Source organism: Xiphophorus hellerii, chromosome 8 (assembly GCF_003331165.1).
Source record: "Xiphophorus hellerii strain 12219 chromosome 8, Xiphophorus_hellerii-4.1, whole genome shotgun sequence".
NCBI classification, from domain to species: domain Eukaryota; kingdom Metazoa; phylum Chordata; class Actinopteri; order Cyprinodontiformes; family Poeciliidae; genus Xiphophorus; species Xiphophorus hellerii.
The window spans coordinates 15,596,797-15,610,743 of NC_045679.1; the positions used below are offsets into that span (position 1 = coordinate 15,596,797).

The window sequence follows — 13,947 nt, forward strand, 5'->3', positions numbered from 1 at the left end:
GTAAAAGGAAGCGTTTATGGAAAGATATTAGTCAATATTAGTTATCTTCAGTATTAGTAAGATGTCAGTAAAACACATAAATACTTTAAATGCAATGATTAAACTGCAGGAAACTAAAGGAAAGGAGCACAAATATTCAAAGTGATGCAGATAGTTCATGTTTTCTCGTTAATGCTAATTCTGACGTGTTTTTCCCCAAGCATTTTTGGTTTTGAGGGTGACGCAGTCTAGTCGGCTATATTAGGATGTGTTCAAAAAGTATTTAAAGCCACAATTTAGTATTTAATTCAAAACTGAACTGTGAAAGTGAAAGCTGTGAAAGAAGCAAAATAAGGGGAGATGGAAAAAATGTTGCCATGATACAAGTGAAAAAGAAAAAGAACTTTTATGAACATTAAAAGGAACAAAACTGAATTTTGAACAAATAACAGTACAACAGTGAACCTCGCAGTAGGGCCAACTGTAAACATGGCAGCCACAGTATCCCGCCTCCACCAGCCAACCACAAGGTATCCTCACCCACAGGAGGAGCGAAGAACTGTTCCCGGCCCTAAAATAGCACACGTCTATATTTTTTGCTTTCATAACAATAGTACATGACATCAAGTGGTGCAGGGAAGCAAGCTCAGCAGCCACTTTTCACAGTAATTATCGCTTGCTACCACGCTCCATCTGTGGCTTAGCTAGCAACCAGCATGTAGCTCTGCCCTGTTGAAGCCAAACTGTGCAGACAATCTTTCCCCAGCTCTCTTCTATAATGTGCGCGCACTGCAAACCTAATCTCTATTTACATCAGTTACATTAAATTCTTCAGTTACGTTTAATTTATTGAATTTAAAGCTGTCATTTCGGTCAGCTCACAGGGGAAAATTTATAACTCCTGCTCCTTACACACAATGTGCTTATTGTGCATACGCTCAGCTTAAAAAATGACCCAGATGATTGTAATGTTAGTAGACCAAAGGGAGCTAGTTTGTCAGGCCCCGGGGAAGCCTGTTAGAATAATAATAATAATGAAAATACCATTCCCGTTCACTCCATGCAGCAACCGGATTGTTCGGAACAGGATTGTCATCTGCGGTAAATAGCAAAGCCTCACAGCACACTGACTCATGATGGTTTATAATCCATATATGTATCAAATATCCTTTAACTTTCCCCTCTATAAAGAATCCTCAGAGGACACATCTTCAGGAAGCAGAGGAGCAGGGTGTGAGAGAAGCAGGAAGGTACAAGAGCAGCCGTATGGAAAAACTGAACTAATCCCCAGGATGGCCCTCAGCACTTCTGTATCCAGTGGCTAACGCAGAGACGAACTACATAAATGTCAACCTTAAGGTCAGGCATGAAAATAAAAAGAAATCAAGTATGAAAACACTTCAGATAAGTTTTTCTTTGTCTAATGAAACACGGTTTTCAGAACTGTGATTTTATGTGAGTTAAAAAACCTACTTAAAACCCATCAGATACTCCATGTAACTCGCAGACAGATTTGTTTGCCCAATAGGAGTTCTTAACCAAGCTACTGTCACAAGGCCCTCACTGAAATCTGTCTCAACCTGTCTCTTTTGGAGAGGCTTCAATCAAGTAAAGAGCACTCTGATTATTGGATTGAGTTAGATCCCTCAAAGAAAATTAAAAAAGAAACAAATACAAGTACACAGAAGCAGAAGATGTGTTCTGATAACCCGCAAACAAGCCATTCAGGAACAGAACTGTGTTGCAAGTAAGCGTCTGTAAGCGAGCCACTTTAATCACCAGTAGTTTCACACTGAAGAAGCATCTCTCAAGTGATTTGGAAATGTGTACAGCTCATCAGGGCCCTAAAATAGCTAAACCCATTAATTAAGCTCATACAATGTTCTCCTGCTCTATCGACTTCTTAATGGACAGAGAGGAACCTTGTTCGTATTCCCATCCAGTCAATGACACAGAGCTCTCCGGGGTTTTGGAAAGGGTATTATGTCATCTCGCCCTGCCCTTCAGAAGCTGCTTCTGGCCTGTATTTTGTTCTTCTTTGCCCTTTTTTTCAACCCCATTTTGCTCATTAACAATGTAGGAGTGAGATGACAATTTGGAGGAGCTAGATAAGGTTGCTCACAGACCCTAATCCTTGCCACACGATAAGTGCTTGAGCCGCCAGTATAACCTCATATGGCTCTCAAAGACCGCAGACATTTAATACGGTAAAATACCCATATATAGTTGAGAGACCACCTGGCTTTATTCAAGGCCGGTACTTAAACATGCACAGACACATAATGAACAATTAAGCGTCAAACAGATGCTCTCTTCTCACAGCCCTTTGACAGGTAATTTCATCCACAAGAGGATTAAGTAAATACCTTCAAGTGTTTTAGCTTTAGCTTTGTTCTGTAACTGACAGCTACTACTGCTTGCCTAAAACATCAATGGAAAGTGTGGTAGACAAAAAAATGTTTTCTACCAAAAGAGGTGGAAACAATTGAGTTTTAAAAGATGCTTGATGTATATGGTTGCAATTTTAAAATAATGAGTCGCATCCATAAACATATAAATTTAAGTGAAAAATGTGTAATTATTTATATGTTTTTGCTTAAAGCGTATATGAAAAGCCCCACATTTGTTTGCTGAAAGTAAAAAAGATAGTTGAAGATTTATCAGATGTTTCTACTTTTGACCTACATACCACTGATAAGAGCTGATTGAGTTAAAGTTGGTTCGTATCTCCGATCCACCAGGCTTTACATGCCTCATACTGATACTACTTATTCAAATCTTTTTTTCTTTTTTTTTCGGGCAATAATAAAAAACGAGGAAAGATATAAACAGTATTTTAATTTAAAGAGGGAGTCCTTTTAAGTCAAACAGAAAATTACTGAATTACAAGTCAACACAATGCATGCAGCAAAGTATACTAAACTTTGTCTATTTTATTTTATAACTATCTCAAAGTAGCTTGGTCTATTGCTTTATAAAAAAGGAAGATGGTGTTTTTATTTTTGATAAATTAAAAAAGATTAATTTATTATTTCTAAAAAATATATTATTATTATTACTATTATTACTATTATTACTATTATTATTATTATTATTATTATTATTATTATTATTATTAGTTTCTTACTCACCAAAAGCAACTCTAAGGAAAATCAGCCCATTCAAATCTTTGGCCGATCCACCAGCATAACACGTATTAATTCAGTTCGGATCGAGGAAACATAAATTACACATTCTATATACATGGACCCTAAATGACTTTGTAGACATTCATCTGCCAGGCAGATTAGAGACTGACTTTATAACTCTGTCCCAAAAGTTTCGTACACGATTTAAAATATTGCTACTTAAACTTTGGGGGTGTTTTTCCCCCCGACCACTACAACCACTCCGGAGCTAAAAGCGTGCGTGAAACTTTGACCAGTCGTAAAGTCCGCACTAAGCATTAAAGTTTACCTTGAGCAAATCCTACATCCAGCAGGAGAAGGAGCAGAAGCCAGGATACGGACGGCATCTCCGGGGGGAATCTCGTCACTCTTCCCCTTCCTCTGTCAGTCTGTGCGCCGCAGCCCATGATGAGGAGTCAAACTGCGCTCTGAGGCAAGTCCGAGTCTCTGAGTAAATGTATCTCCAACACGCTTTATCCTCCCTCTGTGCGCCGCGTTCCCGTCCAGGTATCAACCTCCACAACCAAGAGCGCACAGCGTGGCTCCGCAGAAGGTATCTCCAGCGCACTGATTGTTTGTTTGCTTTTTCCTCACAAACATGTGATAGTTTATAGAATAAAATGTGGGCGCATCGTCCTCCGTCAGAGGAGAGGATGTTGCGTTAAAACCTGACTCCGTTTGATTTTCCTCTCAAAGGTTCACCAGATTTGCTCTGATGTGTGGATCGATACCTTGAAGGTGAATTCATGCTCCCTCGCCAAATCGAAGTCCAACACGCGGAGAGTCTCGCTCAGCCGAACCTTTTCAGCGTGTGCGTTTCACTGGCTGGACTGAACCCGGGGAAGGAGCCGTCTCTGCGGACTACCTTGCTCCTTCAGCCAATCCAAGTGCTCCGGCGAGTGGCGGCGCTGTATCAAAACCTGGCCCGGACAGCAGCGAGGAATGGAAGCTGTTTATTAAATGCATGGCGAATACAAGTTCTGGATTTAGAAGAAACAGTCAATCAAAAGTGTGACATAAGAAGAAAATGTGGTCTTCCCTATAACTCTGTCTCAACGAATATGAGACGGAGTTGTCTCTGCTTCAAATTATCTGCTATCTGCTTAAAAAAATATTTCTCATAAATTTTGAATATTACAGAATACCAGTTCTTAAAAGACTTATAATGTAAAAATGTAACCTCACATGCACCTACTTAATCACACATGTATAAAATATTTTGCCTGGACTCCGTTTGCATGACTTACTATATTAGTGTGAAATAACATTGAATTAGTCACCCTGTCACTCTGCTGAGGTGTTAAAAAGCCCAGGTAGCTTTATTAACACCCTTCAGCTCATCTGCAGTGTTGAGTCTGTTTTTTTTCCCCTCTTGTCATAAATTCATTAGGAGGGTTTAGGTCAGAAGAGTTTGCTGGCCAATAAGTCACAGTGCTATGATGATTATTTTATGAGCAGGTCTGAACTCCTGCTGGAAAACTAAATGAGCGTCTCTGTAAGACTTGTCAGCAGAGAGAAGCACAAAATGCTCTGTAATTTTCTGGTAGATGGCTGCGCTGACTTTGGAGTTCATAAAATGGTAAACCAACACCCACAGATGACATGGTTCCTCAAATATGAAAACTTCATCCTGGACTTCAAACTTGGATTCTGTGCCTCCACTTTCTTCATAATCGACCTGTTCCTCGAGACGCCTGCGAAGGGTTTTTTAAAAGGTTTTGTTGGCTCTAGTGGCCTTTATTTGAAAGTAGTTTGACAGGAAACAGGGTAATCAGAGAGGGGAAAGACATGCCATCCTGGCAAATGTTGCCAGGCTGGGAATCGAACCTGCGACCACCGCCACGAGGACTAAGGCCTCAATACGTGGGTCGTGCTTTGCCCCTTCACCACCACAGCACCCCAACTGTGAAGTGGTTCTTGTGCATTCCCCAGAGCAGCCCTTTCAAAGCTGTGATTATCCATGTTGCTTATGCATCTTTTTCAAATGCACTTTTTCCTTTTGCTCAACTTTCTATTAACATGCTGTGAACAAAGAGCTTTTTTTTGCAAACTTTTTTTTATTTATTTTAATTAGCTAAATAAATGCTTAAATTACACAACTGTTGTATTTGTGTTACACACGCATATATTTTGAATTGAATCCAGGTCCCCTTACCATAAACTATATATTTAGTGTAAGTTTTATGAATGACAAATTCAACTACAATTATGGACAAACTATGTTCCAGGTGAACAAAACATTTGGGACCTTTAGAAATTGTAATTAATTGAACGAAATAAAATGGAATCTGCCAGATAAATGTGACTAAAACCAGCCTGGTGATGTTCCTTTAATCACATACTGTCCTCAGGCCTTTGTAAAAAAAATAATCTTGTGAATCTGTTCCGGACAAGGACTTCTGCCTTGAGCAGCTACAGGATGAGAAGACAAAAATGTCCCATAAACTCCTGCATACTGATTTATGGACAAAGGTACCAGTACAGTAGGGCCACTAAGGTATTTTCTCGTTATTGTAGTGCAGCTGAAACATAAAGTAGAAAAAATGAAAATACATCTTATCCAGTGCATTACTCTATATAAAATCTGGTTTATATTTCCAATGTATTGCAAACAGATGCTTCTGATGCCACCTTTCATTGGAAAAATAAATCATCACAAATTCTGTTTGAACACTGCATATCAGATGGGACCTTGCACTGTCCCTTGTTGTAAACAAATCAAATTGTTATTTAAAAGTATTAATAGCATGTCATTAGATATGTAAGGAACTCGGCCTAACAGACATACATCCACACAGAAATTCAGAGAAAAGAAAAACTGCTTGAAATAGGGCTTTTTCTTTTCAGGGAGAAATTTGTCTCAGCTTTCCGATGGAAGGCTGATGGGTTATTACATATGCATGACAGAGGTCTGAGTAATGTCCCCGACACTTCGTGATTAATGTGAAACATGAACTCCAGCACCATATCTGCACCGATATGAAACTTTTAAAATATGAATCTAATTTTAGGATTCCTCTCCCTTCCCCTATCACAGTCTCTAATGCATGGTGATGTCAGCAGGCTGCTGACATCTTTCTGGCATTTCAATTTTGGATAGCATATGCAGGAAATTATTTATTCTTGATTCAGACCTTCCTACTATACAAAGATGTTAATGGATATTGTTAATGCTTGTTTACAAAAATCAAAATAAGCCATAGCAATAAATTAATTAGAAGTGAATCATAAGAATTATTTTTGTTATGATTACATTTTTTGAGAAGTAGCACATGTCTGCTTTCAAACAAGCAGTACATTTTTAGTTAAGTGCATAAAAGGTTTCAAGGTATAACAACTGGTCATATGACAATGGGTGCCAAAAGTGCTTCTGGATCAACTATAGACTGCACAAAACAACATTAGAAAGGTAGATTAAAACAGAAAGGGTCACTAGCTGCTGTTCTAAAGCTCATCTTTGCAGCACGAAGTATATTTAATCTAAAGGGCACTTTTCAAAGCAAAGCATAAAAATGTTTATTATATACAGTATATATCAACACTGATAGATATACTAAAAAATATCAACTCATATTATAATTTCTTCATCATAAGTCAACATAGTTAATTTTTTTTTACATATTCTAGCCTAACTGTCCCGTATAGGGCTATTTAAAAAAAGAGAGAAACTAGAGATTATCACACATCAGAATATCAATAGTCAAAGAATTTTGACTATTGTCATTCTTGACAATCTTGACAAGCACAAAACAAAAAAGTCTCAAAACAAAAAAGTGACCCAACTGTGGAACACTGTACATGACAAAACCAATAAAAAATAATAAATTGTGGGAATTGTTTTCTTTCAGCATAGCCTTTTTATGTATATCTAAACTAAAGAAGACAAAGTTTGAGATCAAAAGATGATCGTGGTGATGGTTGGTTCTTGGATTACACAGTTTCCTTGTGCAGTGCTGCTGCCTTATCTATTGTAGTTTTAAAACCAAAATACTTGTTTAGTTTAGGTTATTAGTCTTAACTTGGCTTCTTTGCCCATGTATATTCAACACATTATTCCAATTTTCCTCAGTCTTTTAGTTGTATTCCCCTCACATCTGACATTCACTCTGCTGAATAACTCACCTGTTAACCATTCCAGTAATCATCCATCCCCTGTGTACCACCTATCCCAGCTTGCCAACTTTAAATGATAAAAACTTGGGCTATCATTGGATCAATTCTAGGATTTTTCTGCTGGAGCAGAATGTGGCAAATGATACAAAAAGATAGAGCTGGAGCATCAACTATTTATTGAATGAACAGACAGTTTGGACAAATAACTAGTATATAGAAATGACAAATGGATCTAAAGTGCAGAGCTTGTCTTTTTCATAAAAGCTAAAAACAAAATGAAATACCCTGACAGAATATAAGTCAGTATGGGTGGTATTAATCAATATTGGAAACCGGTGTCTCAGTTCCTCTCCTCCCTCCAGGTTATGGTGAGATCCAACCTAATCATAATTTGTCCTACCAGATGGTAGCTTCCACAGCTCTCAGACCATCCAGGGCTGATCAGAGTCTCCTTGTGTGATAAATGGGATTCATGTATCCTGGTAGAGGGAGAGGGGATCTCCATCACTTACAATTCTTAGCTTAGGGTTTGTCTACAAACAATACAAAGTGAAATTAATAAATCACTGCTTGCTGCTGGAAAGTATTCACAGCGCTTCATTTTTAACACCTTTTGCTATGCGACAGCCTTATTCCAAATTGTATTAAATTGTTTTCTTTCCTCAAAATTCTACACACAAATACCCCATCATGACAATGTGGGAAACCTTTTTGGAGTGTTTTGAAAATTTCAGTTACAGAAATGTACAGTCAATGGACAGATCGAAAAGAAACAAAGTTCATAGTAGACGTAAATGTGTTTAGCTAAAAATCTCAGTGTTCTTCATATACTGCCTTCCAAACAAGCCTCCAGGTGAGGATGAGATTTACTCCACAAAGGATTTCTTTAACGGATGCACTGTGTGGCTCTAAACTTTCACTGTGTGGCTCTGTGATGGCTGCAGTTACAGCCACACAAATGTGGTAATATTCACTCTCACCACACACAATAAGTTCATTTCACTTATATTTGGATTTCTTTAAGTTTAGGATTTAATTTACAGAATAACTGGTTTTGTTTAGAAAGCAACACATCACAGTGTATTCTAGAATAAGTGCGCACATTTTAGTTTACATTGTTGTGTTTTGCTTGATTTAATCTTTGTTTTGTTTCTGAGTTTAAGTGCTGGCTGCCCAATCCTTAGGAGAGCAGAGAGGTGGAGAAGGGGTGGAGCAAGCCAGCTGAGACTGCAAATTGGTTCACACCATTACTCATCATCCAGAGGGGGGGAATGGGATTTGCTATGTTAGTTTCAGTTAGGTTTCTGTGTATTTTCCCCTTTGTGTTTTGTTTGTGGCCTGATCAGCCAGTATTTAAGTCCCCTTTTGTCTCTGTTTGGGAGGTCTTTTTTTTGAGTTAGTCTGAGTGGATGTCTGTTACTTTGACCTCTTTTATGGGCCCAAATTTTGTCATTTTTTCTATTATTTACCCAAGTTTTGTTTTGGGTTAAATAAAAAACAACTATTTTGACTTTGAACCGGTGCCTGGCTGTTCCTTAACTGCTCGGTCCATCACAGGCTCTAAACAGTATTTAATGGAGTTTTTGCTACAGAATTTGTTAATCAAAGGAAGACTCAGAAATCTGATTAGAGGGTGTCAAAGGGTCCTGCATACCACACACAAGGTTACTGCATTTAGTGAAGACTAAAGACTGTTAATGTATTTCTTAGAGTCTTTTGGAAGAGTTTTGCTTCCCTGGCCTCATCATGCCATGTAGTCTTTTCAGTAGGTTGTTTATGTTAAGAATCTATTCATCAACATCATAGATACATCTTGCAGAAGTGTTCATGCTGCTGGAACTTTCTACATTTTGTCAAATTACAACCACAGACGTCAACAAGTTTCATTAGGATTTAACGTGAGAGACCAAAGCAGAGTAGTGACTTTATGATCCTTCAATTGATGCAGTGCATTTATGATGTGTGCTACAAATGGAGTTGTGCATCTCTCCATGTCCTCCAAAGTTGCAACTGATTTCTTTGCCGCTTCTCAGATTAGTGTTCCTTTTTCATTATCAAGTTTGATATGTTTTCAGCTCTGTCAATTCTGTAAATATTCAGATGATGGATTGAACAATCCTGTATGATATGATCAAAGGTTAAACTCTTCATTAAACTTCACCAAAACATTTTACGTAATGAGTCTTAGCTGCTTAATAGTCTCCATAAAGGTACTTATTTAAATCATATTGATTGACCAAACTTCTGAGATCTTCACAGAACAGCTGTATGCATATTTCTGCAAGGAGTTCAGACATCCAGAAGGAGGTCAAACAATGACAGCAGCTCCCAGTGTATAGAAGTAGCCAGGTGGGTACAGGATTGCGGTACACCTAACCACCGAGAGACCCAGATTCAGAACTGATTTACACCAGAGAGTCTGCCAGAAGAAACGTCTGACTAATAGGTATATGTTGTTCTGGAATAAAAATGCCTTTCCTATAATCCTTCAATTGATGCAGTAAATATCGATAAACAAACAGGGAGTTTTACCATTGTACAAATTTCTGAGAATGTGCTCTTCCTGTTGATTCAGCATATCTCATCTTACTGCTTTTATTCTGCAGCACATTTTAATCAGTTCAAAAGATAGTTTTATAGTAGTATGCAAGCAATAAGAGGAAAATTGATGTGTTAGACTAGTTTCCTTAAAGACAAATGCAATGCATGCATATGAAATGCCATGCTGTAGCTCTATGTGTTATGCTAGTCATAAAGCACATAGTTCATCATAGAGATATGCATATTCAAATACAAACCTGAGTTTTTCAGATTAAAATGTATTCTTTCCCTCACAGTCATCCATTTTCAGTTATGGTTCACATAGCCTCATTTCACTGTTTGCTGACTGGAGGGGAAAGTGGAGTAGCTCTCTGCCAATGCAGCCTATCAAATTCAAGGTTAACCAATACAGGCTTTCTGAAATGTCCTTCTGCTCAAAGCTGTAATAGTGAGCTCTCATTCCTTTGCCACCTATTCACCTGAACACTAGTTTTGTCATTCTTACCTTTTATTTTTTTGTAGTGAGTCACTTGAGGGGCACATTGAACAAGTGGAAATAGACACTAGTTAGCCAAGTTAACTTAAAAGATGGTATATATATATATATATATGATTGCAATTGATTGGGATGTTCTATTTTTGTTAATGTATTTTGTTTTCTATGTTATTCTTATGCCTTTGGGTGGAGTCACGGTTCCTGGACTACCAAGTCAAAATCCCATTAACAAGTGAGACTGTGATAAATGGAAGTGATGAGATACTGTGAAAAGGTGATGTCATTGTTATGCATCTATTTGAATAATTTTATTCTGTAATGACTGTGTTTCAAACTAGCGACATGGTTAGATATTCTGTCAAGAGGTTTCAACTGGTAAGAATAAGCTGCCATTTCTGCTTTAACATTTTTTTCCTATTTTTGATTGCATTAGCAAAGATTTGTTGTCTTTTTCAGGTGACTGATCTTAAAGAGGTTTGTTTCGGCTGTTATTTCGTCTGTAAGTTCATCCTCTTGGTGTTCAAATTAAGGTGTAATTCCATGTACACGGTCTGATGAAACTTTTGTGGTAGTTTTGATCAACGAGAAGTTTGTGGAAAATCATAATAATATGATAAAGCAAACAGAAAAGAAGTCCTCCACTTTTGGAGAAGCAATCATGGTTATCGGTGCAAAAGAATAAAGCCAAAGTTTCGTGATATGAAGTGTGTCTCAAGGGAAAACTGGAATATTCAGTGTATAAAATGCAGATACTGAATATTTACATGAAGTGAATTGAAGTGTAATTCAGCTTTAAACCAAAGCTTTCACAGCCACAAAGGTGCTCTCTAATAACACAGCTAGATTTCTGTGATATGCTGGATATTTTAGAGGGTAATAATTTTTACGACAACAACACTATTCATTTAATAAAAATGCACATTTTGAGCATCATGATCAGATTAAACGTTTTGAGCTTCCCTGTGCAGCTATCTTTTCAAGCGGGTTTTCAGCACACAGAGGGCGATAAAATAAATATGCAGGAACTGATGGAATAAATAACATTCTGTTTTTCTGCTTTACTGTATTTTCATGTTACCTTTCTATTGTTTCACAGTTTGTCAATGTTTAATGTTGCAGTTTACCCATACAAGTTTGAAACAAAAGACATGAGACATTTAAGGCTATTTGCCTTTAATAGTCTTATGCTTGATGTGAAACCATCTCAAGGTATATGAAAGGTTCTCTGAAAATGTGGAAAAACTATTCCTTATTTTCTGCTTCTTACTGCAGTTTTGGTTTAGATTTTAAAGATTATGAATTCAAGTCAATTTTTTGCTAATTTCTGGTAGAGAGCACTCTTCATGGTTTCATCTGGCATGTCAAGTTCTTCAGGTTCTACAACTACGTAAGATGCTGTTTAGACATCATGGATGAGTTGTTAATGCACTCTTAAATTATTTTTGGTTGTCTGGCAGCTTCACCTCTGTTCCATGTTATTTTCTTGTAATGACTCACACAGTGCTTCATTGAACTAGCAAAGCTTTCGAAATGGCTTTCTTTCCAGTTCCAGACAGACAGACGCTGTTATGATTTTTCGGGTCTAGTAGACATCACATCTGGGTGTGGCTGGTGAAATTAAACACACCTTTCCAAAAATTGTGTGTAATTCATAATTTGGCAAAAGAGAGGAATTATAAGGCCTGGTAAAAACTAGCCCCCTTTGTTCTATGCCATACAGAGGGTGTAGACCCTTTGGCTATTGAGAAACGATTGCTTGCTGGAGGTGTGGATTCTGTTGAAGTTTAAAATTTTAGCCAATCACTAACATTTGGGTGTGACGGGTGTAATGCATCATTTCTATGAACGAGAAGGCTGTTAATGTTAATTTAATAGCTGAAATCGAAGCCAACACAGAATAAATGCTTCTGAAAAACTACAGATTACAATTCTAAAACGACACAGAAAATCAATGCTGTTGTTCACAACTCCTCAATAAGAGAAAATCCTACATATACCAGTGAAGGGAAATGACGATTGAGCAGAATTGTGTATAAATGAAATGACCCGGCTAGTTTGGTTGGCGTCCCTTGATAAATAAAATTATAATTTTAAATCTGCAATTTATTCTTAGCCTGATTATATTTATTTGATAATATAATTTGTTTTATGATGAAAAACGTCTAAGTTTCTAAATAAATTTAAAGCGGAAAAATATTCTGGATCTGTGGTTCAACACTGGGCAGAAACTGAGACCTGTAACAGAAATTGTGGAGACAAAAAGTACATCTTGCCTAGTACAGCAGTTTCTTACCCTGGGTACTCTGGACTCAGGATGGGGGGAATGAATTGCTGACCAAAGAGCTGCGTCATGCTGCTTGATCTCCAACATCTGAAGGAAGGTTATCTTTTCCCTCATCTATGATATAATCACACCTACAGAAACACATTATGTTACATTCTATTTTTTCAAAATATCTCAGACAAATAAATTGGCTGTTACTTCATCTCATTACATATTCCCATATCAGGTGGTGAGGGGAATGGTTTCTAGGACTAAGCATATCAGAGATCTCCCACTCCTGCTGAACATTCTCACCCAACCTCCCTCTCTAGCATCAGCCTGTGGATCAATTAGACAGAGACACAGACAGATTGACATTGGACAAATAGAGTGATACACCAGCAGATTAATGATTATTCAGCGAGGATGTACTGCCATGGAACCGAATCTCTAACACCAACTTATCTCCCCCGCCCACTGCTAGACACAAATATACCCGGGTGTCTTGCTAATTTTAAAGATAAACATCGCCAGATGAAAATGGAATTGGAAATTAATCATAGCTATAAATTAAGTCACCTTTGGGGATGAGCTTCTTCCTCATTCACAGAGTAACAGGTATAGCGAAAGATACCATGGAGCTGTGCATGCATGAGCTGCAGGATAGAAGGGAATTTAAATTATGACAAATGGTATAATATGATTTGCAGACAAAGCAGGAGTTTGAGATTTTTTTTTTTACAACTGTGAGCCAGAGAGAGAGAGAGAGAGACAGTGAATGGTGGCGAAGCAAGTTATGTGCCACACAATAAAGCTGCTTTCCATCGCTTTGGGCACACTTTACTGCTGCTCTTGATATCAGTATTAAAAGTGATTTGCAGCTCCGCATGTGGCAAGGAATCAAAACTTAATTTAGGCAGATAAAGATGCCATTTGGGAGGGAGATAAAGTGCTGCATCATGGAAGACGTGTTCCCCAGCCTGCTCTCAGCGCCTCACCCTCACAGCGCCCTCAGATTTACAAGCTCTTTTTTCCTGCTCCATAAAACAGCAAATCTGCTCGCCAGGCGACACAGGCAAATGTTAATGGATTCATTTGTCAGGAACCCTCCACTTATTTACAGTCCTCCTCCATTACCGTCGCTCCTCCTGTAAGAGAAAATCCAGTGGCCAAAGTCAAAATATCGATTCGCCCGTCCATCAGCCTGTGAGTCATCCCATAAAGCACCGCAAACTGAAGACACTGCTGCCACCAGGAGTGTGGCTCAACATGACACTTACACAATCACCACAGAGGCTCCTTTCCACTTAAATTATGTAATCCAGTGAAGCTAAGATGAGAAATTAACCACGTCTGCTGTTACTTTAAAAGAGATATTCGCATCATGG

General features: G+C 38.0%; 1 protein-coding gene and 1 long non-coding RNA gene across 5 annotated transcripts in view; one reads left to right on the forward strand and one right to left on the reverse strand.

The window, feature by feature from the left end:
* Positions 1-3,846, reverse strand: part of unc5cb (unc-5 netrin receptor Cb) — a 145,880-nt gene extending 142,034 nt beyond the window's left edge. For all 4 annotated transcript variants that reach the window (XM_032570614.1, XM_032570613.1, XM_032570612.1 and 1 more), the window contains exon 1: positions 3,436-3,846. In XM_032570614.1, coding sequence (XP_032426505.1) covers positions 3,436-3,553 — 118 coding nt within the window. In that variant the 5' untranslated portion in view covers positions 3,554-3,846. The remainder of the gene's footprint in view (positions 1-3,435) is intronic.
* Positions 3,586-5,242, forward strand: LOC116724856 (uncharacterized). The gene is made up of 2 exons (XR_004340287.1): positions 3,586-3,699; positions 3,843-5,242. It is a non-coding gene; the product is annotated as an uncharacterized LOC116724856 (long non-coding RNA).
* Positions 5,243-13,947: the final 8,705 nt, after the last annotated feature.